At 56.5% G+C, this 24,958-nt stretch overlaps 1 protein-coding gene across 1 annotated transcript in view; it reads right to left on the minus strand.

The window, feature by feature from the left end:
* Window positions 1–8,292: 8,292 nt before the first annotated feature.
* Window positions 8,293–24,958, minus strand: part of RUNX3 (RUNX family transcription factor 3) — a 29,094-nt gene continuing 12,428 nt past the window's right edge. The window contains exons 4-5 of the mRNA XM_067724566.1: window positions 16,081–16,239; window positions 8,293–11,340 (exon numbers count right to left, since the gene is read on the minus strand). Coding sequence (XP_067580667.1) covers window positions 10,796–11,340; window positions 16,081–16,239 — 704 coding nt within the window. The 3' untranslated portion in view covers window positions 8,293–10,795. The remainder of the gene's footprint in view (window positions 11,341–16,080; window positions 16,240–24,958) is intronic.

Genomic DNA, 24,958 nt, shown 5'->3' on the forward strand with positions numbered 1-24,958 from the left:
AATAATAGAATTACTATATGATCCAGCAATTCCACTTCTGGGAGTATACTCAAAAGAATAAAAAGCGGGGTTTTGAAGATATATTCTACACCCATGTTTATAGCAGCATTATTCACAATAGCTAAAACATGGGAGCAATCCAAGTATTCATCGATGGATGAATGGGTAAGCAAAACGTGGTATATCCACACAATGGAACAATATTCAACCTTAAAAAAGAAGGAAATCCTGTCATATGCTGCAACATGGGTGAACCTTGAGGACCTAATGCTAAGTGAAATCAGCCGTCATAAAAAGACAAATACTGTATGATTCCACGTATATGGGATACTTAGAGTAGTCAAAAATCATAGGGACAGAAAGTACAGTGGTGGTTGTCAGGGGCTTGGGGGTTATCATTTAATAGATATAGAGTTTCTATCGTGCAAGATGAAAAGAGTTACGGGGCTGGATGATGGTGATGGCTACACGACAATGTGAATACATTTAATACAACCGAACCGTATACTTAAAATGGTAAAGATGGTAAATTTATGTTATATGTATTTTGACATGCACACACACATACACACAAAGCTGGTAGCTTTCTGATCACCTAATAAATAGGTCAGAGTAGTATTGCCAAGTGTGGAATATGCTGCTTCAATATTTAGAGAGGCCGAAGATGGTGGCTTAAAACAGTAAGAATTTGCTCTCTCAAAGTTCTGGAGGTTAGAATCCTGAAATCAAAGTGTTGTCAGGGCCTTGCTCCCTCTGAAGGCTCCAGGGGACGAACCATTCCTTGCTTCCTCCAGCCTCTGGTGGTTCCAGACATGCCTTGGCCTGTGACTTCTCTACTCCAGTCTCTTCCTCTGTGGTCACATTGCTTCCTCCTCTGTGTGTCACTTATAAGGACATTTGTCATTGGATTTAGGATCTGCTCGGATAACCCAAGATTATATTCTCACCTCGAGATCCTTAACTTAATTACATCTGTAAAGACCCATTTTCCAAATAAGGTAATAATCGCAGGTTTCAGGGATAAGGACATGGACGCATCTTTTGGTGGGGGGACTTTTTTGCCTGCTGCGTGGTAGAAGGTGCAGAGTGCAGCGACTTCTCTTAGAGGTGAAGGCGTGGCATGCCTCAGCTCCCTTTCCCTTACTGTCTTCATTAACATGTCGGACCCCTGAATCCTCACGGGGTTTATCTTCCACCCTCTGGCACCCATGTTCTTGCCACTCCCTGCTCCTCAGGTTCACAGCGGCAGGGGAATGGGGCACTGGCCCAGGGAGGGGGGTATGGGTAATGTTCTGGAAGCATCGACACACTATGGTGTGTCTGATCCTTTAAACATTCCAGACACCACCCTGGGCCACCAGGTTGGCTCTAGCAGCTTAGAGATGCCTCCTTCCCTGGAGAATTGCTCTCCTCCCCATAGTAGGGATCTTACCAGGGGGGTTACTCCCCTCTGGCGGGGGCAGGTCAGCCACACTGGCTGCCTGGGAGGCAACTCAGTGGTGCAATTCACACTTCAGAGGCCCCCGTGAGATCAGAAGGAGGCCAGTCTCCAGCCCAAAGACATCACGGATTAGTTTTCTTCCCCGGCTCTGTCCTACTTCCTTCGTTCCACTTCTGAAAGCCCAGCCCACAGAAATCCCTACCGCTGGAGCTGCTCCTAGGGAACCTGAGCTAAGACAGCCCCTGGCAGTGTTATTATGATGGGGCTCAGGCAGGGCCGGGAAGGGGGCTCTGCGGTCCCTGCCGTGTAAAGGCAAACTGCTTTGTCTCCTCTCTGCCGTGGGACGTCATGAAGAGAGTTTGCCAGATCAATAGCTGTCTGCCGGACTCCAGACGCGCTGACCTGCCCCAGGGAAGATGCCGCCTGTAGAGGAGATTCAGCCACACCTGGCCGAGCTCCTGGCAGGCTGCGTCCCCTCCCCAGAGGGCCCTTCCCTGGCTACGTTGTCTTCTAACACTCCGTCTTCCTCCGTCATATTCTCCCATTTTATTTTTTGTAGCCCTTATTCCTTTCTGAAATCATGGCATGTGTTTGTTTGTTTACAGTCTTTCTCTCCTACTAAGGGCGGAAGCTCCATGGGGCTCAGGATTTTGGCTTATTCACAGCTGCCTCCCAAGCCCTCATCACGGTAGTAGGTGCTGAACCAATGTGTGTCGAATGAATAAAAGAGCGGGCCTGTGTTCTTTCACTTGAAGTCGACAGAAGTCAAACGACAGGGTTTTCTACGGAGGTTTTAAAGTGGAGGCCACTTCTGGGGGTCACCGGGGTGGGAGAAAGCAGGTCTAGGTGGGCTGTCTTCCAGGTGGTGAAAATCCCCTTGGCCTGGTGAGCCCCTCCCTGGCTGGGCTTCTTGTTGGGTCTGGGGCAGACCTCACGGAAACATAACATTTTTAATAAAATCTCAGGGTCAGTAAAGCCACATGGTCTCGGGTGCCCCTCCTGCTGGCCCCAGCTGTTGATGTTAGAAGTCAAGAGGTTGGGGAGTCGCCCAATTCCCGTGTAGTTCGGGGAGACGTAAGCTAGAAGGGCCTGGCCCATTTTGTACGAAAAAAACAAAACAAAACAAAACTCACTCGTCCTGGAAAGATTCCACCGCCAGCCAGAATCAAAGGTCCATTCAGAGTGACAGAACCGCTCACATTCGCCGCTAATGAAAACCAAATTTCTCGTCCCCCTGAGCGTTTCCAGGGGCTGCAACTGGAAGGGGCTGCTGTGGGCTCTTGGCCACCCCTCCTGCCACCCAGAGGGCCCCACCGTGTTAAAATAGTTTTATGATAATACCGGCCACGTATTTTTCTAATTTCGGGCGTCGGTGGTTTAGAACTGGGTTGTTTTCATGGAAAAAGAAATAGCACTTGTTTGAGGCAGGGAACACTGCCCCCTCGGCTGGTGGTCCCACTGGGTGTGCCTGTCCAGGGCGAGGGAGCCCTGCCACCAAGGGCCTGGGTCCCCCCAGGGAGGCCTCATTCACAGGGCGTCTGTCCCCTTGAGTATGCAGGACAGGCTGGGGGTCGCCAGAGGGTCCAGAGACGGTGATTTCTGTCTTTCGATTTCACACTTCTGTGAAATCTTAGGTTCACAACTCAGAAAGGCAGACACATCGCTCTCAGATGAGAAGAAAGGGCTGTAACGCCTGTGTCCTCCCTGCTTCTGTGTTTTTTGTTTTTTTTTTTAAAAGACATTTTCTTATGGCTTTTTCCTTTCTTTTTCCCTTTGATGGGCAATCTTTATGGCCAAGATGAGTCATGGGGCACAAACTCAGGTGTAAAAGAAATTACACCTTTTTCCTAAAGTGAACTGAATTCTTACTTTGAGCCCCCAATACGTTTAGCTAATGGGAAACTTAAGCTCAACTTTTTCAGGTATTGCTCTGTCCTTGTTAGAAATGGAAGGGAATTCTTTCCTTGTTCTTCAGTTTTCTTATCTGTAAAATGGGGATAATGATAATATAGACCTCAAAGAGCTGATTTAACATGGCAAAATATTTATAATAGTGCCTGGCATGCAGTGTTAGCTATTATTATCATTCCAAAGATAAACTCACAGAGAAGGCACCAAACCCAGCATGAGGTTATCAGGGAAGACTACCTGGAAGAGGTGACACCTCAGCTAATGTCAAAGGAGTTGGTCCAAGCATGATTTTGAACTCCTCTGCTTGGATATTCATCAAGGTCTAGAAGTTTAATACACTATACCCCTAACAAATGTGCTCACTTTAGAAAACTTGAAAAAACACTGAAAAATATGAAGAAGAAAACAGAAAACAGCTATAACCCACAACCTTCCAGTGAGTTCACTCTAGATTCCTTTTATTTCTATTTTTTTAATTACATTAATTGATATACTGTATATACAGTGTGTACCTGGCTAGAAAAAATTTATTCCAGGAAAAATATTTATATATTTATAGAAAATAAAGATCTGGATGGGGGAAAATCCCTGAAAGTATTAACAATGGTTATCTTTGGAGAGGTGGGGTTATGGGTAATTTTTCTTGTCCTCTTTTTGGTAATCTGTATAATCTATTTTTTCTCTGTAATTACTACTAATTACACTAGGATTATTTGGTGTCATTTTAAAATGTGATTTTACGTCTGTGAGTCTGTTTCTGTTTTGCACATGCATTCATTTGTATTATTTTTTAAGATTCCACATATAAGTGATATCATACAGTATTTATCATTCTCTGATTATTTCACTAAGCATAATATTCTCTAACAAACTAGTGGTTACCAAAGGCGAGAGGGAAGGGGGATGGACAAATTAGGGGTATGGAATTGACAGATATAAACTACTGTGTAAAAAATAAGTAAGCAACAAGGATATATTATATAGCACAGGGAAACATAGCCTTTATCGTGTAATAACTTTTAATGGAGTATCATCAGCAAAAGTACTGAATTACTATGCTGTACACCTGAAACTAATATAATATTGTAAATCAACTATACTTCAATTTAAAAAAATTGATTTTAAAATTTAATACATAGAATTTGGGAACCTCAAGCTCAGGATCTTACAACCATTACATCTTTGGGCTACGGAGGAGAGTGGGGTGGCAGGACCAGACTCTGAGCCCTGGACCCTTTAGTCTGAGAGGCTCCATGTGGCCTCGGGGGTGGTGAGGGGGTTGTCACGAGCCAGGACATAAGGCTTCACTAAAACATGTGTGGGGGGTAGGGATCAGGGAGAGGGCAGGGTTGCTGTTATTACACACTTGGCATAACAAAAACTATTATCAAGACCTTGTCCCCAGTGGCCCCATCAAACGCCATGAACCCAAGACATTGAGAGACGCTTGAACCTGAGGTCTGGGGCACTGGATCCATCCTACGACTTTTGTGCTAAAGATGCCTTAGGGAACACTTAGCTCCTCCTCTGACCATGTTGCACAGGCTTCACCCTCCTTTGCCTGGACTATTGCAGTAGCCTGTGAGCAGGTCTCTTCGCTGCACCCCCATGCAGTTCATATTCCAGGCTGCCATGGTGACTCCCCCCAACAGACGCACAACCATTTGAACCTGCCCCCACTCCGCAGTGCCTGCAGGACCAAATCCAAGCTTGACCTTCAGCCCCTGTGACCCCCTGGCCTGCTCGACTCCCATATCCCCATGCCATTCCTCTACCTTCCCCACTGTCCTCCCAGCTTAGACACACTCCTGTCCTCCAGGCCTCTGCACGTGTGGTTCCCTCCACCTAGAGGCCCTCCTGCTGCTTCTCTGAGTAGAAGTTCTGCTGGTGAACTTCTACTCATCTTTCCATCTTGTCTCATCCGCACCGTGTATCCCACGGGTTAGCCCTCCTGTCTTCCTGTCTGTCCTCTGAGCTCCCCGGGAGCACAGCTGTGTCTTATTGGTCTTTTTTCTTGCTGGCTGGCACATGAGGGTGGATCGAGGCCTAGGTCTGTTTGGTGAATGAGTGAATGAACTCTGGCCAAGGCCTCGCAGACACCAGGCCCAAAGAGCAGAGTGGGGTATGTGGCCCAAACAGCTGCCACCCATTAGGACGACAACGAGGTCACAACGGTTTCCAGCAGCTGGCATGGGCACAAAGGAAGGGAGGCTCCAGAAAGCCAGCTCGGGGGCTGCTCCTCTCCCCTTCGCTCAAGGGCTTCCTCCGGGCTGGCTCAGGGCAGGCTCCCTCTGCGGGTGAGTATAAATATATAAAACAAACAGCGTGCCGTTAACTGCAAGACTAAAAATAGGAAGCCTGGAATCCGGCTCCCCGGGCTCCTCTAGCTGCTGGACCACATCGGTGTGGATGTGGGTGTTGAGGGGATGCGGCCCCTCACCCCCTCCCAGCTCCCCAGCCCTCGTGGGGAGGAACGGGGGGCACCCTGAGTTTCCGCAAGGAACAGTTCATTGTTTCACTCCGGTGCCCCCCCGCCCCCATCCTTTGGACAGCTCATTTCATTTACGACCCCAGAATGAACCGACCCACTGAGGTGCATTCCCCGGTGGCCAAGCTGCGTGTCTGCTGCAGCTGAGAGCTGCCCCCTGGGCCATGCTGGGGGGGCCTGGCTGGCTGTGTTTGTGGGGTGCAGTCTGGGGAAAGGGGGGAGTAAGGCAGGCCTGAGGCCCTTCCCCAGAGCACCGGTGCTGGCCCCGCACCGGGCAGCTCCTCACCGCAGCCTCCTTCGGCCCTCACAGCTCTTCCCTTGGTCACACATCATCACCTGGGGCCCGTAGACCCCTGCCGGGACATCCACCTCTCACTACAAAAGCCAAAGCCATCCCCATGGCCAGAAGCCCAGCACTTTCAAGTCTGTCTGGGACCACTTCACCCCTCAGGAGGTGCCAAGATCAGTCCAGTGCCCAGGGAGACCACCCCTTGGAGTCCCAAGGCCTGGACCACCTCTCTCAGCCTCTGGCCAGGCCGGACACAGGCTGTGGCCTGGCACGGCTGGTGAACCCGTAGGCACTGCCCAAACTGGACCAGCTCCTCGAGCCTCAAAATGGAATTCTAGAGTCCAGGGGCTCCCAGACTCTGGAACCAAATGGCCCCTTTACCCTTGATGGGAGGTGCAGGAGGTGGGGGGCTCGGGCCTGGGCTCCAGCAGGCTGGGGATGCTGGGCCAGGGATGTCAACCTTTCCTTCAAGCCGAGTAAACCCCTGTCCCAAAGCAGGGCCTTTGGGGATCATGGGACTTGATACTACATACCTGGCATACAGTAGGTGCTCGTGTAATATCTGAATAAAAAGGGAGGCTCAGAGAGGGCCAGGGACTTCCCACAGGCACATAGCTAAAGAAGGAAAGAAAACCCTTCCTCCACATCAAGATATTTTCCAGGCCCTTCTGGGATGAACCCCCTGAGGTTAGGAAGTTCTTTCCAACACCTAACCTGAATTCTGGCCATAACTTAGGCAAGTCCCTTTTCCCCCTTCTCTGGAGGGGCATGTTCACTCTCCCCACCTGCTGCCACCTGCAGGCTGATATGGTTACTGCAGCTCTTCCCCCAGCAGCCTGTGTGACCTCAGGCAAGTCCTGGACTTCTCTGGGCCTCAGTTTCCCTTTGGGAACCTGGGTGTGCTGGTCTGTGCTTGCTAGGGTTAAGGTGATGGAGCTTTGAGTCAGGGGCTCTGGAGGCCACACCTCCTCTTGTATCAGCTGTGGCACCAAAGTGTGGCCAGCGGGGAGGGGCTTGAACCGTGCTCCCTCATAACCTCCATCATTCTCTACAAAGGGCCCCCAAATAAACACACATTACGGAAGCAGAGTGTTGACTTATAGATGCTGCTTCAGGACCATCTTGCTCATCCGGGCGACAGCACTCAGAGCACACCCACAGAGCAGTTCTGCAGCTCTGGCCGGGATCCTGCCTAGAGAAGACTCTGCTGGCCCTGGGGCAGAAGCCGTGCTTCAGCGCAGAGGGGCGGGGATCAGGGTTTAGGCCGGGGAAAGGGGAACTTCCTGTTGGGTGTTGGGTTTCAGGCAGACCAACCTAACTGAACAGGGCAAAGTCTTGGGATTAGCTTTTGAAGTATTTTCACTCAAAACTAAGGTGTTTTATGAAATTTCCCGTCCCCAAGCCCCAGCTGGACAGGCACGGTGGGCCAAGCCTCCGTGCTGGCAGGCTTGGGGAGGCTGTCAAGCCAGGGGCCCACACCCTCACACCCGTCGCCCTCACCATCAGCCACAAACTCCTCCGCGGAGCTGTGGGGCCAGGTGACACCCCCTCTTTGCACCTTAGTCGCCTCATCTGCAAAATGGGGGAGCTGACGTGGCTGATTGCTTTGCAGTGCTGACTGCTGCTAATTTATCAGCATGGCAGCGAACAGTTCCCAGAGATGGGCTCTCACCAAGGCTGCTTCACGGTCCACCTGCCTATGTCCCAACTCAGAGCCTGGGGGATGAGCTGGAACAGGTGTTCCGCCTATTCTGTTGACTTGTGAAAAGTCATGGGCCGCCTGCGAAGGGAGAAGGGACGGTGGCACCTTGAAGACCTGATATTCCTCTGGGGTTCCAGCCACACATGGGAGAGCCCTCGCCAGCTGTACTTACCCAGGGTGGTCTCTGCAGCCCTTCCGGATGGAGCCGGATGCAGGGAGGCCAAGGCGCTGGGGAATCTTCAAAGCAGTGCGGTCAGTCCTGCTCCTGTCCCCAGGCCCGGCCCCATTCCTCCCCGGCCATGGCGGGAGGACTCCCATCCTCTCCCACCCCCATGCATACAGCTCTAGAAGTCTGGCACTGAGATCCTTCAACACATCTCAGAGTTATATTATTGTAACAAATCAGCCAAAATTCCATTTTACTGTTAAATAGTATAGAAGACAGTTTACTGTACATGGAAGTTGTGCATTAAAAACAAACACACCAAGCAAATTATAGTGCAAAGCAGTTTCCATCCCTCCCCACCTTCTTCCCAGCCCTGGGTCGGTTTTACGGAAGATATGAGTATAGCAGGTATTAACTCCTCAGCATGACAATATGTCACAACGTATCCGTACCCACCACCAAGAGGCTTACAGTAACATGGTGCCCAAACCCCTTCATTTCCTTGTGCTTTCTAAGTCAGTGTGTTTGCCTAGTACAACTTCAAAGCAGCCTTGTAAATAAGGACCCATCTTTACCAGCCCAAGCTGTCTGTACCCACTGTGGGCCTTAAAAAACTCAGCACGGCTGCCATCACTTTGAGTCAGGGAGTTTCGGGGAGGGGGTCGATTTATTTCCTGTCCCTGCCCCCACCGGGGCTTGGATGTCAGGAAGGGGGAGTAATCTGGGGAGGGGCTACAAAGTGCTGGGCACTGGGAACCCAAGGGTGCCTCCCACTGGGGCCTGGGGCCAGTCTACAACCAAAGAGAATAGGAGAGGAGGAGACACGAGGGCAATGGATTTGTAGCTGCTTCCTGAGAAGGGGTGGAGATAGCCCCCCGCCCCTCCCCCGGCTGAAGGGAGTCAGCAGGATACCCCCAGCAGCTATTTTGAAGAGATAAAAGCAGGGGACTGCTTTTTCCAGTGAGGGCAGGACAAGAGAAGCTGTAGCTCCTAACCTGTCTGAGCGTGCATCCCATGTGCCTATCTGGCGGTTGTCACAGGTGCGGTGGCAGACAGGTCACGTGCTATTACAGAGACAACCGCTAAGGAGCATTTTGTAGGGGAGATTTCCACATCCACAGAGGATGGGGCTGAAACGATGGCTAAAAGCCACATGCTGCCCAATGCTTATAAGAGTTTTGTCCTTTTCCACTTACGCCTTTCGAGAACTAAAAAATTCAGACATGGGTTTTTTATGCCTTTCTAGAACGAAAAATACTCGGACATGCTTAAACCCTTGGGCAAGGCCTGCTTTCCCATTTGTAAACTGTAATACTTCCCCTGTGAGCAGAGCAGGGGCTGAGCTGAGGCTGCCAAGCCCTTCCCAGCTCTTGTGTTCTGCCATCATGCAGCCACCGTACTCCCCCACATCCTCCCACCTCTACCGGGACACCCACACGTCCTCTCGGACAAATGCCAGAGAGCCACAGACTTGAGATCCCTTTGTTCTGCACCAGGTTGGCCTTTGGTGCAGGCTGGTGGGATGCTGCTGAAGGACTGTGGCCCCTTGAGGAGGTTTTGGGATCCTAACAATTCCACACTCTCAGAGGGGTACCGTTCACTATCATGGCGGCTTTTTCTGTAAGAGATCGTGTGTCTGAAAATGTTTGACAAGCTTCTTTCTCTAAAATCAGCTTTAAAAACTGGTGTTTTGTTCAAGACTGCTTTGGAAGCAGACTGGTTAAAGACGGGGAGCTGTGTGTCAGAGACTGGAAGGTTAGGCTGGGCCTTCCCACGAGGCTGCGGGTCCGGGGCACAGCTTGGCTGTGCACAGCTTGGCTGGACCTAGATGGGCCAGGGATGCTGACATCTGACCCCATGACCCCTTACCCCAAGGCTTTCTGGTAGGACCTGTCTGGTCCTGGTGCTCTCTCCAAAAATGGCAATTTTGAGACCAGCCTAGGGGGAAAGGGACCCTTCCCAGCCCCCACTGAGAGAACAGAGGGCAAATGCCTTGGACTGGTAAAGTGCATGGAAGACCTGTCCGCAGGTGTCTTTCCTGGTTTTAGGGGCCTGCTGCCGCAGGCCAGTCTGCTCTGGGGCCTGGGACCCATGGACGGCTGGGATGGGGTCGGGGCCCTTAGCTGCCAGGAGTTGTAGGGAAACAGAGCTGAGGGGCGGGCCTGGGGGTATCCTCATTCCATCTCTGCTAGCGATTCCCTGGGGCCTCTGGAGGGGTTCCTTCCCCATCCAAACCATAAGTGAGCCCCTCTCAGGGCTGGGGAACCTTCCAGTTGTGACTCAACTTGTGTAAATGCAGAGGGAGGGCTGGGCCCACAGGGTGCGGGGTCTCTGAGGAAGGCAAGGGTGGGGAGGTCTTTCTAGGGTCCCGAGGATAAGAGGCCAAACCGTGTGGGCAAATGCCACCTCGCTCTGGAACAGAGATGGTCTCTGTCCCAGGAGGCCTGGGCCCCGTGACAGCAGTGGGCATAGCTGGGGACAGCCAGGTCATTCCAGGGGAGGTGGCAGGAGGAGGCTACTTCTCCCAAGGGGACGTGGGATGAGATGAGTAGGATCTGGGCTGGGGGTGGGGTCCTGGGGGAGGTCCCGACCCCTCTGTACAAAGACGTGGCTGGACCAGATGCTCTCAGAGCCAGCTACCAGCTCTGGGCCCCAGGACCACGGACCCTGGGCCCACAGCTGCCGTGAAGCGTTAAGTTCCATGAGTGCCCTGAGCCTTGGAGCTGGGCCCGCCACTTGTCTGGAAGGTTCTTGGGGTCCCCGCCACCAGTGGGAGCAGTCCACTTGGACCCGGGCGGTCAGTAGGGCCGCCACACGGCCTCGTCCATGCGGCCGGGCGTGCTCAGCGCGGTAGGCGAGTTGCTGTGGCTGCCATCGGCCTCCACGCCGTCGCTCTGGCCACCCAGGCTGGGGTTCATGAGGTTGCCGGTGGCGACAGAGGCGGCGCTGCTGGGGCAGGAGGCCAACATGCGGGTGGGCGAGCGGTCGCCAGCGCTGCTGCTGCCGGCCACCATGGAGAACTGGTAGGAGCCGGAGGACGCGCCGTAGTAGAGGTGGTAGGGGGAAGGGCTGGCCTGGAAGGGCCCGCTCTGGTTCTGCGGGGCCCCCGGGTAGGGCGGTGGGAGGTAGGTGTGGTGGAAGCGGCTGGTGGCCGGCATGCTGGCCACGCTGAGGCTGCCGATGCTCGTGCCCGAGGGTGTGGCGCTGTAGGGGAAGGCGGCCGACATGGCCCCTGGGTAATGCATCCGGGGGTCGGGGAAGCGGCTCTCCGGGAGGGTCGGCAGCGCTGCGAAGGAGCGGTCAAACTGGCGGGGGTCGGAGAAAGGGTTCAGGTCGGAGGTGCCTGGGGACAGCAAGGAGGATGGTCAGTCACTGCCCGACACCACTCTGGCGGCCTTTCTTCAAGAATGACCTCGGGCTCTGGTTTACAGGCCCATCTAGGGGGATCCCTGGTGCTACATGTGGCTCTGCTCCCACCGCCCTGAGCTGCTCGGGGGCTGGAGCCTGCTGATTCCCAATCTGGTCCCACCTGGGAAGCAGGTGCGAGCAGGGGTCTGGGCTGTGGGTGGCCCCGGGCTCTGCCGGGGCAGGCAGAGGAGGGGGAGGGCTTTTCTCTCCTCCCGGCATCCTCTTCCCAGCCTAGCCATGCAGAGGCCTGTCGAGGGGGCAGGTGGGCTCCCCGCTGGGCTGTGGGTGCATGGGGAGCCAAGGGCGGGGCCAGCACAGGCCGCCCAACAGCCTGGCCTGGCAGGTTCCCCTCCCTCTCTCGCTCTCGGTAAAGAGGGTCTCCAACGGTCCCGTGAGATTGGGAGTCAGGCCCTGCTCTCGCAGACGAGGAACCAGGCAGAGAGAGAAAGGTGGCTTCTCCTGATGCTGCACAGAAAGGACTGGAACTCATCACGAGGCCTCTGCTTTCTGCTCCCGCTGGGGTGTACGTGCGTGTGCGCCTGCACCTCTCCTGCCCAGGTGGGGCTCAGTTAGGTTACAGGAGCTTCCGCCTGTGCTGTGGCAGCTGGGTCCACGGCAGCTCTGTCCATCCCCCACCCCCCCCCACCCTGGCCTCAGCCTGGGCCTGTGTCTCCAGGGCTGCCCTGCAGGCTGGAGCTGACTGGTGGCCAGACAAGGATCAGATGCCACCCTCACCCGCCTCCACAGCAAAGCGAGACAGATGGCAGCCAGAGGGGCTTGGTGGCCTGGACCCTGCCCTTGTCACAGAGAGACCCAGTGTCCAGCCCAGGCCTCACCCTGGCTCCCCCAGGGGTTTGCTCCAAGACAAAAGCATCCCAGCCTCTGCCCCGTACTTTTGTAATCACAGACCCCCCCCAAACCTCAACACTCAAAGGGGTTCAGGATTGAGTCTAAACCCCTTGGTAGGAAGACTGAGACTCAGAGAGGGTGAGGCACTTGCCTAAGTGTCACACAGCACATTGGACCTACACAGAATCCTAGGGCTCTCAGTCCTGAGTTCTGACACGTGCCTGAAGGGTAACTGTCCCATCTTTGAGGCAGCACAACTGTGTGGTCTCTGAGGTTGGATACTTATCTTAGTTCTGACACTTACTAGCTGTGTGTCTTTGGGCAAGTCACTAAACCTCTCTGTGCATCAAGTTGTCCCACATGAAAAATGGAGACAATAACAGTTCCTAGGGATTAAATTAGTTAATACATGTAAAGTGCCTACACTGGGCACACAGCAGGGGCCTGATGAGGGTTTCTGCTGCCACTGCAGCTGTGACACCTCCTGTTCTGGGCACTCAGGAGAACCGGCTCATTCAGGGCCCTGCAAAGCTGAGCCCCTGACCCTGGGCCTTCCTTGTACCCTGGCCAAGGGGTGACTCTGGGCAGCAGTGGGGAGGTGGATGAGCCCCCAGCAGCAGTCTAAAGTCTGTCTGTTCCCAAGCCCTCTGTCCACCAAAGACTAGGGGCCAGAGAGGGCTGAGGAGGAGGCCAGCCTCTGCCCCTGGCCAGCTCCAGGTGTGCACCGCCTGCCGTGCCTGAGGCGTGGCTGAGCTGCAGGTGCCCTCAGGCCTCATTCCCCAGATCTGCTTGAGGTGCTGTGCGACCTCAGATAAGACTTGTAACTTCTCTGGACTTTGGGGTCTTCCCAGCTCAGCTCGGGGGGTGTTTCCTCAGCAGCAGGCTCTGGTCCCGGATGTGGATGATACGGGATGAGGCTCCGGGCTCCAGGTGGGGAGATGTGGGGGCTAGGGGCCGGGAGACGGGGGCCTTCTGGCCCATCTGGACCCTCCCTAACAGATCCCTTGGCTGGTCAGTGCTGCCCTGAGGCCTAGGGGGTCGGAGGAGCCTGGCTCCTGCCCTCATCTCTGAACCCCAGGGGAGGAGCCTTGTTGGCAGCGCCTGGCACCCCGAGCACAGCCAAGCATGAGGCTAACACTTGCCCTGAGCCCAGGGGAGCGAGCGCTGCCGCCTGACAGGAGGGAGCCCAAACAGGGAGCCCAGGATGCGATGGCAGGGCTGTAGCCTGGGCCTCCGTGCCAGGTGGGCCCTCGGGGGTCATGTGGGCTGCGGGCAGGCCTGCCCGGCCCTCTCACCGTCCTCTCCTGCCTCCCTCCCCAGGTGGGGGGAGTGTCTGCCCTCAGCACCCCCTCAGCTCCTGCCCCCAGCCCCGCCCCCTCCAGCCCAGTAGCCCCAAGAAACCCGAGCTGGCCAGGCCTCTGTCGAGCAGCCAATCCCAACACTGGAAGGAAATGTTTATTTTCTTCTCCAAATTGCCCCAGCTGCTGTGTGGTGGCTGAATGAGGCCTTTGAGCTGTGAGAAGCCCCCATTGTGGGCGGTCACAGCCAGGGGGCTGGGGGCTGGGGTACGGAGGGGTTGGGGCCTCGGCACTGCTTGCCAGTCACCAAAGCTGGGGGGTCAAAGCTATTAACAGGAACCAAGAGAAGTGGTGGTGGGGTATCCTGAGGGGGACCCCCAGGATGGAGTCTGAAAGTAGAGGCTTGTCCCACCAGAAGGGGAGGGCCAGTGAGAGGGACTCCCCAAGCCTGGACCTGCCAACACCCCTGTGACAGATACCTCCTTCTTCCCACTTTACAGATGAGAAAACTGAGGCTCAGAGAGGTGAAGCGACTTGCCTAAGATCACACAGCCAGTGCCTGGCAGAGCCCGAATTCCTAGCCAGGTCCACCTGACTGCAAAGTTCACGTTCCTTCCTTGGTCTTGGTTGTCAAAAGCCCTTCCTCTCACTCCAAAGGGGACAGGCCTGAGGACGGGGAGGCCTGGCTGGTGTGAAGGGCCACAGAGGCTGCCTGAAGTCCAATGCTGTGGATGGCTAGCGAGCACCCTGCCTCAGGATACAGCAGAAGGGGAAGGACTGGGTCAGCCACTATCCCACACAGGCCCGACCTCCTCTCCTCCCAGCCTCGGGGGAGGCAGGGGCTCTGCCTGCTGCTGGGCTAGGCCTGGCCCTCTGGGGCTGGACGGAGGGTGGGTAGGCCTGCCTCAGGCTCCAGCAGGTGCTGATTCCCAAGCTATGTCCACACAAATGGAAAGAGAGGTGGGTTCTCCTTCCACGGGAGCTTCTGGACAGGACGCCACTGTTAGCCCCCACCTGCTGGGTTCCAGGGCCCCCCGGCTGGGCCCCAGCTCTGCCCATGTCAGGGAAAGGCCTGGAGTGTTAGACCACTGTACCTGCGCAAAGGCTGGCCTGCCAGGAAGGGGAGCGTGGACAGCTTCTGGGCAGGGGTGGGCATGAGCCCAGAGGACATCTTACTGCCTCTTGAGCTCAGACCCCTCTACCCTGCAGCCCCCCTGGCTCAAGAGTTGCTGAGTGTTTCAAACTCGACAGCCCGTGGCTAAGAGCCTGGACCTGGGGCCTCTCCCCACCTCGGGGGCTCAGCAGGGCCAAGGCCCAGCTTCCCAGGCCAGAAGGGAGGTACTGTCTCTTCACACCACGGGGCTGCATCAAGTCCCCCTGCCATGGCATTGTGCCTGGCACACATGGCCAGGGCTGGGGGCAGGGCCTCCCTTAATGGAGAGACCCAGCAGGGACTCCCTCTCTTGTGCCCTCAGAAGTACAGGAAGTTCCTGGGGGCAGGTGCTGTGGACACTTTGAACCTGGTCATTGATGCGCTGTGTGACCCAAGAGTGGCCCTTTACCTCTTAAGCCTCAATTCACTCATCTGCCAAATGGGTTCTAACCAGGACCTGGAGGACCAAGAAAGAACAGACACCCACGGTGCATGACGGCCGCAGCCAGCCCTCCCGGCCACGTCCAGCACTGCTGCCGAGCACTCTCCACCCCTGCCTGGCCTGAGGGTCAGCTGCGCACTCAGCCTCCGGCACCCCAACCCACCGGCCAGGAGAACCTGGACAGCAGCGTAGATGTTCACCATCTGACCACCTACCGAGCACGTGCTATGTGCCAGGCCCTGTACACCCGGACGGCCTGCCCGAGACAGGCTCACACGTGCCTGCCGTGTCCATCTGGCCAAGGGGTAAAGACTCCATCCTGGGCCTCCGCCCACAGGCCTCCCTCCTCCTTCCTGTTTGGGAAGAGTCTCTGGGCCAGGCGGGGACCTTTCTCCGGAGATGCTCTGTCTCTCTCCAGGGACAAATTCACTTCACAGTTTACAAAGTTTGAGTGCAGTAACGTCATCTGAATGTCGCCCGAGGCCCAGGCAGAGGCATCCACCACCACCCCGCTTTCAGATGAGAAAGCTGAGGCCTGGGGGGCTGTGACGTCCTTGACAGACACGTGTCTGTCTCAGGCTCCTGGGGCGAGGCCTGCCCAACTGTAACGGGTGCACTGGGGGACTAATACCCATTTCCCGCCGGGCACAGGGAGCCCGTGGAGGGCAGGGACTGTGCCTGTCTATTCATCCCTGGGGCCAGGCACCACGACGGCACAGGGTGAGTGACAGTAAATGTTTGCTGAATGAAGGAAGGAAGGGCTGAGCCCAGGACCGGGCAGAGCAGGCCCTCAGAGCAGGCCGCGTTCCTTTATACCAAACACCAGGGTGGTGCAGCCGGCGACCCTGGGATGAGCTTTGGGTCCGGAGCAGAGAGACCGCTTCCAGGCCGCCGTCCCCTTCTCCCACCGCAGCCCCCCTCCCTGCGACGTACCTTGGATGGGGGTCTGGGCCTGGCTGCTGAAGGGGCCGGCGGTGCTGAGCGAGCCTCGGGGGCTGGGCGCGCTCGGCGTCACCCGCATGCGCAGGCGCTCCAGCTCCCCGAAGCGGTCGGGGAACGCCTTGGTCTGGTCCTCCAGCTTCTGTCGATGCCCTGCAGAGCATGAGAGCCCGTGAGAAGCTGGTCCCCGTGAGTCTCAGGAGGCAGAAATGCCTTGCTCTGCTGGGAAGTTCTCCCTGAGGTCTACCCTTAGGCCTCTGTAGGGAGAACCCAAAGGCCACTACCGATGTCTCTTCTGAACAGAGAATGGTCAGTACATGCTGCCCTGGGGCTGCCATCATCTCACTCGTACCTTCTTATGCCACAGGTGAGGCTCAAAGAGGTTCCAGGCCACAGAGCCAGTAAGTTGTGGAGTCAAGATTTGAACTCAGCGTTCAAATCAAAGCCTGCGACCTACACCTGTACGTTACGCTTTTTGGCAGAAGGGGAATCTGAGGCAACAGGCACGGGAAAGGGGCTTAAGCAGGCTCCCATGGGAGGCAGGGAGAGAACCCAGGCATGCTGCCACTGTCTGCCCCCCAGCATCCATCCTGCCTGCCATTCACATCTGCAAGAGGAATGGGAGATGGCCCCGGAATGGGAATGCTGGCTCCTCCAGCCCAGAGCTACCCTGGGACCCCCAGCACATGCTTCTCCCCTCTGGGTCTCAGACAGGAGGGGAAATTCACCACGATGCTGGGAAGTGGAGTGGGGCGCTGTGTGAGGGGCTAGACTCCCATCTCTGTCCCGAAGCTGGGAACAGGGGACCAGGGCACCTGGCTTGGGCATCACACTTGGAGAAACCGCCAGCATTTCCCAGTATCCCTCTGCCACGGCCCACACAGGAAGGACCCCAGCCTCGTCAAGATGGCCATGCCCCTGCCTTTAAGCAGCCAGCCGAGGCCACCCTCAAGGCTTCTCGAATGACATCAGGCTTGCAGGGACCACCACCTCTCTCTCTCTCTCTCTCTCTCTCTCTCTCACACACACACACACACACACACACACAAACACACCACTTTTTCAATTACTCATTTTACATTTCACAAGCAAAGTATGAATAGCTACAAAAATAAAAGCATTACAGGTAAGGCTAATGGCCCCTCTGACCCACCCTAAATCCCTGCCCAGAAATCCCCACGTGATCAATTTGGAGGTCTTTCTTTCCAGCCGTTTTTTGGTTTCACGTGCATGCAAAACACAGAGCAAGTTTCTCACAGAACTTTCTTGAATGGTCTCAGCCTGGCTGTATCATTCTCTAACTTGCTCTTTCAGTAGCACACCTGGGGGGCCACCTCAGTTTCCTCATCTGATAGCTGGAGAGAGTAACCCAGCCCCAGAGAAACAACAGAGCTCCCGCAAAACCTCGGGAGCCCACCCCGGGGCACAGTGAGGGGCAACAGGTGGGGGCGGGACGGCCTCACTAAGCCTGTGGGTGTCCCTCGTTCCTGCTCGTCACATCCCCTGGAGGCCGCAGTCCCCTCAGCCGTTCCTCTCAGATGGACACTTAGCTCACTTCCAAATGATCCCCCTGCATGCAGGACTCCCAGGAATATCTCTGTTCACACACCTCCTTGTGTCGGGGGATTTCTCCAGGGCAGACCCTGTGTTATAACAGACTCCTCACTGAGAGGACCGGACATTCCTGGGCTCTCCTGATCAGCCTGTCAGCCGAGGTTGGCCCGTTGGGCTCCACCTGACCCTGAGGGAGGAGGCCAGGCAGACAGGTGGGCCTGGTCCTCTTTTTACAGACAAGGGAACTGCAGTTCAGAGAGGTGAAGAGGCTTGCCCGAGGTCACACAGCGAGGAAAGAGGGAGGATGTCTTAGACTTGGGATCCTTGGAAAAGAAGTGTGGGGAGGGGCTAAGGGAGAGGGGAAGGCTTGCCTGAGTCCTGGGGTCTTCAGTGACACGAGGAACCTTCTAGATTGACAGAGAAAGAAGAAGGAGAGAGAGGTAGCGGGAAGTAAAACAAAACTCCTCACCAGGCTTGCTGAGGCTTGGAAAATGGTGTCCTAGGGGCCTGGAAGGTGTGAGATGACTCTTCACTGCCACTGGGAGTGAGGGGACAGAGGTGGGGACTTCAGAATGGGCCTGACTTCTGATTTTCAAAAGGGGGATGCAATGCATTCTGGTACACACAGGCCCCTAGTCTTGCTACACACCACTGTCACAAGCTCAAACAGGCATGTGAGAGCCCTTAGAAATGGAACAGGTTGTCCCAGGAGCCTCAATGGGCTCAGCAAGTCACCAAGAACCAGGGACCCAATTTCCCCTCCGAGGAGGCCCCAGGCCTGAGCCCATGGGACATCCAGCTGCCAAAATGAGACCACCTGGCTCCCAGCCGGGCCCCCCACTGCGCCTCCCAGGACCCTTGGCAACAGGAAAAACGTGGGCTGGGGGTAGTTTGGCTGGAGCTGGGGCCACCAGGTTAGATGACTATGGGGGCTGGGCAAGTCGCATAAATGAGGCACATGGGATGCGTAGGGCCTGGGGCAGACTGGAGAGGGTGGGCCTCGTAGAAGGGGCCGTTGCCATCCAGTCCAGCTGACTGGTGCCCTGGTGGGGGTGGACCCAGTGTTGCCAGAGCTTCCAGTTTACCTGAAGCCATAAACCTGCTTTTATGTGAAGCCTCCCGTATTTTATGTGTTGGCAATTCAAATACTGAAAACAACAACAAAATAACTCGACCACTGTGTAGAACATGTCCTGTTCAGGGGCTGCCGGTTTGCATCCTCCAAGCTTGGGATTTCATTTGCTGGTTGGTTGTCTAACCTTAGCCATCGAGGACTGGCTCATGGATACCCCTCAGGACGTGGTCTCTAGGGAAGTGCCGGACGGCCTGGCCTCAGTCCTGATCGGCCTTGGAGGAAATGCTGTTGCCCTGGCTGCCGAGGCCACTGAAAATGGCAAGGCAATGTGGATGAGCTGGGGCATGAATGAAGTCGGAACAATCTCAACAGGCAGGAAGCCGGCTGGATAGATCTGGAGACCGCAGACTGACCTGACAGCAGCTCAGGTGCAGAGGATCTGGGTGTCTTAGTCAACCACAAGCTTGAAGTGAGCCAGTGGGGTTACACGAAAGCTGGTGCAAAACCTCAGGCCTCGTTATCGCCACTGGCTAATAAAGTCCCGTTTCTGAGTCACACTGTGCACTATGTGTCTAGAGATACTCCTCTGGGCCAGTGGAAGGAGGGAGGGGTTCGCAGCCAGCCTGGGTCTGAGGATGGGCTCTGCCGCCTGGTGGCCTCACTCCTTTCCCCCACCCACCCCGAGCCACGGTGTCTGCATCGTGGTGCCCTCGCAGGTCGTGGTGCTGGCCAAATAAGGTGACCGGACGCTCTCCACCCACCTGGGGCCCCACCATCTGCACGGTCACTTCTACCCCAGCCTGTGCCAAGGGACGCAGGATCATCATCCCCACATAGAGACCAGGACACGGAGGCCAGGAGGCTAAGTCCTGTCCGGGACACAAAGCCAGGACAACGGAGCTGGCGTCGGCACCCAGACCCCGACTCCAAGTCCAGTGCTCTTTCTCCTGACACTTCCCTTTTGGTCCCATTGTACAGATGGGGCCACTGAGGCTTCAAGATGAGCCCTACACTAAGCGGTTGGTCTGGGATATAAATCGGGTAATGTGGTCCCAGAGCCCACGCTCCCACCACATGCTGCTCTGCCTTCACGCAGGACAGACTTCCTGGAGGAGGAGTTTTAACAGCACTTGGGGAACTGCTTCCTTGTTGCTGTGGAATGCTGGAGCCACGGCCCAGGAGGGGCAAGGGGGAGCTGAGATGACTCCACGTGGCCAGGGCGCCACAGAGTCTCAGAGCCACGGGGCCTGGGCCTTCACACTGGGAGCAGAACGGAACTCCCTGTGCCTGAGGAAAGAAGATGTGCCTTCAGAATAGACCTCTTTCATTCGGCTGCCCACAGTGAGAGCTGGGTGGGGAGCCCTGGCCCAGCTCACTAGGTCACCAGGGGCCCAGCCCTTTCATGCTGGGACTCAGTTTCCCATCTGCACACACTGCTCACTGAGGCCCCTCTAGCTTTGAAAGTCCCTGACTTAAGACTGCAAGACTCAGCCACTGGCCAGGATGAGCCCCCCACGGGCACCCCCATCACCGCCTCCTGCTGCTGCTGCTCCCAGGGTTTCTCTAGTATTTATTCTCTGCCTCTTCCAGGAAGCCCCCTTCTCCCAGCACCTTGCAGGCTAAGAGCAGTAGCTAGCAGGAACGGAAAGAAAAACAGTGGCCGACACTTACTCAGTGCTTCCTCCACTCCACTGTCTAAGCGGTTGACACGCTCTGCCTTGTTTCACCTGCATTATCCCCATGAGGGGGTCTACCACTGTCCCTAGTTCACAGGTGAGAAAACTGAGGCTCAGTGAAGGCCAGGGACATGCTCGAGGTCACATAGAGGCACCTGGCCACCTTGTCTTCCCGGAGCCCATCTTGTAGGAAAGGAGCCTGGGTTTGGAAAGTCAGGGGCTCCAAACAATGGGTGTTAGGACCCAGCCCGGGCCCAGGGCCCAGAGCAGGTGCAGGATTACAGGCCTGGAAAGAAGAAGATGAGAGGGTCTCAGTGGACTCCACCAGGAGCCGTGCCCTGCTCGGAAGCTCAGCGCTGAGCGTCCAACCCTCTAATCACACCCTGCTCTAACCCACCAAGTCCCTCTGCTCCTCTGGGCCTCAGTTTCCACAGCTGTCAAGTGGTTATCATAGTGTCTAACCCCTGAGTTGAGGATGAGCTAGAGGACAGGCCCCAAGTGTTTCAAGGCAGAGCACTTTGTGCAGAGGAGGGGGACTGCCTGGGGACGGCCCCACCTTGGCCCTCTGGACCTCGCTTGGGCTGCCTGTCCGCCTGCGGCGCCTGGGCTCAACTCACTGACAGCCCGTGGGACGGCACCTGCTCCGATCCTCACTTATGACCCTCCAGGACCCAGCAGCCCAGGCCTGTCCCAGGCAGCTCTTACCCACTGGGCCACAGCTGTGTCACCTGTGAAGTGGAGCTCACACTCTAACTCCTGAGTCTGGGGACAGGCCGGGAGAATTAAACAGCCCACCTGGCCGTGGCGCTCAAGGAAGGCACTCTGGGTTTACAACCCCTCCTCAATGGATCTGGACAGTGGGAGGGCCCAGCCTCGCAGGTGTGTGAGAAGGATAAAAGTTGGGGGAGGAACGCTGGGGCCCAGCCAGGTGGGTGACTCACCCGGCATCTCTCAGCACCGGGTCCCCACACCTGCCAGGTACCTGGTGCTTCAGGGGGAAATCCAGGGGCCATCAGGGCCACGCCCTTGCCTTCACACTGGCCTGACACAAGCCCCTGTGATGAGAGTGGCAATCGCTTGAGCAGACATCTACGACGTGCCAAGCACTGTGCCAGGCAGGCCACGCGTGTCGTCTACAAGGGCCACGATCCTCCGAGAGGCCGCTATCATCACAACCATTTTACAGATGGGAAAGTGGAGGCACATGGTCAAGGTCAAACCTGGACTGGTCAGCGTGTTGCATGGAGCTCAGCTGCTAAGGTCTTGACTTCCCAAGACCTCCAAGAGAGCAGAGCTGGGTTCCTTGGCAGTGAGGCCCGACTGGCAGGAGGCCAGCTCAGTGTCCTGCCGCGGTGGGGTGAGGGGGGCAGGAGGCCAACGGGAGCAGGGAGCAGGGAGAAACAGAGCTGGGCGGGGCCCCAGGAGCAGCGTGGTCTGCAGGCAACAATGTGGGCTCCAGCCATGGGGCCCTTCTCCCATCGGAAGCCACTTGGCCACCTCCTCGGCTGCCCGGCCTGGCCCTGGTGCGGCCACATCCCATACACAGCAGCCACTGTCTGTCCAGCCGTGGGGTGGGGCACCCGGGCCCAAGGCCCGCTCTGCGGCCTGTCAGGAGATTTACCCCTGGTTCCTAACAGCCGAGCAGAGTCGTAGGTGGGGGCTGAGCCCCAGGTGGTCTGCCGTGAATTGGCCCCCTGTGAGCAGATGAAAGCCAGTCGGTGGCTAGGCAAGGAACCAGGCGGGTGGGGGGCCAGCGGCTCTCCCAGGGGCACAACTGGGGCTTCCAGTGGCCTGGAGTTGATTAGGGGAACCGGGGAGGTCCAAGGTTAACCCCTTCCCTCCTGCTGGGTGCACTCCCCCTGGGGGTGTGGGGTCCTGGGAGCCAGGGGCCAGGAGCAGTTGCCTCTCCTCAAGCTGGGCATCCCTCCAATCCCACCTGGAGCTGAGGACAGAACTGTGGCAACTTCAGGACGGCCACAGTCCTAAAGTTGCAGGCTCAGGGTCACTTTTCCTGCCCACGTCGTCTCCCGCCCCCAGCAGCCCCAGTGGCTGTCTGCTCACCTCCTTCAGGCCTCTGCTCAAATGTCACCTCTTCAGGAGGCCTCCCCTGTCCCCCTCCCACTGTGGGTCCCCGCCCTGCACTCTCCACCGCTCCCCCCCGACCCCCAGCTTAGATTTTCTTTGCAGGGCTTCTCACTACCTGAAATTAAACTAGCTAATCATCTGTTTACCTCGTTTATTTATTCAACAAATATTTACTGAGCACCTACTAAGTGCTCACGTCCGTGTTCCAGGGTCTACATCAATGTCTGGCAAAGCAAAGAACCCCCACCCCATGGAGCATATATAGTAGTCAGGGGAGATGAAAAATATGTGAAATAAATGAGTGAACTATATAGCATCTTAGGAGGTGATAAGTAAAATGAAAGCCGGGAAGTGTAAGGGCGAGAGGGGGATGCCTGTGTGTTTGATTAAAACAGCGTGGTCAGGGGAGGGCTCACTAAGAAGTGTGAGTAAAGACTTCAAGGTGGGAAGCAGCGAGCCACACGTCTGGGGTTGTTGGGGGAGGCGTGTCCCAGGTAGAGGGAACAGCAGTGCAAAGGCCCTGAGGCAGAAGTGTGAAGCTGCCCAGTTTGAAGACTGGTCAGGCGGCCAGAGTTGGGTAAGTGAGGAGAAGGGCGTCAGAGAGGAAGGCAAGGGGTAAAGGGCACAGATCAGGTTGGGCCTCGTGGGCCATGGTGACAACAGCATGGTTTACCATTTCTCCCCACCCCTAGTGTGTGAGACCCAAGAGGGCCAGAGCCCATCTGTTGGTTCACTGCAGTGTCCCTAGCTTCTAGAATAGTGCCTGATACATGGTCGGTACCCAGAAAAATATTTGTTGAAATCATCCCATGTACACTTTGGGGAAGAAAGGGCCCTCAGGCAAGATGTCAGAACAGCCCCCCGCCCATGGCCTCAGGCAGCATGGAGAACCTGTGTCCTGCCCTCTCAGCTACGGCACCTGCTAAGCCTGGGAGACAGGGTGAGCAGTTCCCACACTGCAGTCTACCCCAGGCTCACCAGGCGCTACACCGCCTGCTGCCCCGTATATTGGATCCTGCTCCACTGCTTCTTTACCAGCCCCCGGTGACTCTGAGGGACACCAGCACCGAGAACCTCAGAAACCAAGGCCACACAGGCAGGAAGCCACCAAGCCAGCCTTCAAACCCAGCCGGCCACCTGGCTGCAGACTGGGCACGCTCTGCAGGGCAGCGGAGGGGAACGACCTGGCCACAGAACCCACAGCCGGGCCTCGGGGATCTGCAGGCGCCTCTCCCCGGCTCCCGGGACCAGCCTCTACTCCCACCCCTCCCCAAGGAAGGCTCAGCCCTCACACGGAGTCGGGGGTCACAAAGCAGAAGAAAAGCCCCGAAGGGAAGCCCTGTGACAATCCATCAGGGTTGTTGGGTACCTCCTGCAGGCCAGGCAGCTGTAATTCACGTAAAGCTCACAAGTCCCCGGAGCAGAAGCTAATATCATCCCCATCTTACAGACGAGCACACTGAGCTAGGAAGGCCCTTCTGAGCGGCCCTTGTTTCCCTGAGCCCCAGGCTGGAGCCCCTGCGGTGCACCGAAGCTCACCCTTGGGCAAGTGGCTCGGTCTCCTGGCATGTCTCCTCCTGGGGTTGTCGAGGATCAATTAGGAGACTCTGGGGGACTTCCCTGGTGTTCCAGTGGTTAAGACTCTGCGCTTCCAATGCAGGGGACGCAGGTTCTATCCCTGGCTGGGGAACTCAGATCCCACATGCCGTGCAGCACGGCCAAAAAAAAAAAAGAGACCCTGCACAGGGCCTGGCACACAGGGAGTGCTCGTTGACCAGCAGCAGCTGAGCTGCCCTCTGACCACTTATAGGTGGGGAAACGGAAGCTGGGAAAGGAGGAAGGTTTGTCCAAGGTCGCAGAGTGAAGGGCAGGTTGGGGCTGGAACCCAGGGTGCAGGTGAGACCTGCCCTGAGGGCCGGGCAGGGGGAAGAGCAAGCAGGTGCTCAGATGGGAGACTGGGAGATGTGCCGCCTCCCACATCTACTCTTTTCTGTAAATGAGCCTCTGCTAAGACTTTGTTTCCAGTCACTGATCTGGCCCGTACCGCCTTGCTTCTGACTCCAGCTTCTCTCCGCTCCTGATTTCTTTCCCTTCCTCTTGCTGCCTCGACCTATGCCACCCCTTCCCCTACCAGCTCACCCCGAGAAGGGGCTGTCTCATGACTGGGGGACCTCAGGAGAGACGAGCAGGCAAGGACTTGACTGGGGGCTTCCAAGGGTAGGGCTGAGCCTCCACCCTTAGCCAGTGGCCTCGGCTGGGGAGGGTGGGCAGCTGCTCTGGGCTGGGCAGGGCTGAACGTGGAGGGTTCTGAGGGATTCCAGGCATTGGCCGGTCCCTGGGTGCCTTCCCCCCAAGCTCCCAGCGCCCTCTGCTCACATGCCTCTACACAGTGGGTGCTCACTCTTTCGTGGAGTGGCTCCTAACAGCTCATCATCACGTTGAGCCCAACCGCGGCTCCCATTCATCCTGATTCTGCCCCTGG

The sequence above is a fragment of the Pseudorca crassidens genome, chromosome 2 (genome assembly GCF_039906515.1).
Source record: "Pseudorca crassidens isolate mPseCra1 chromosome 2, mPseCra1.hap1, whole genome shotgun sequence".
Lineage (NCBI taxonomy): Eukaryota > Metazoa > Chordata > Mammalia > Artiodactyla > Delphinidae > Pseudorca > Pseudorca crassidens.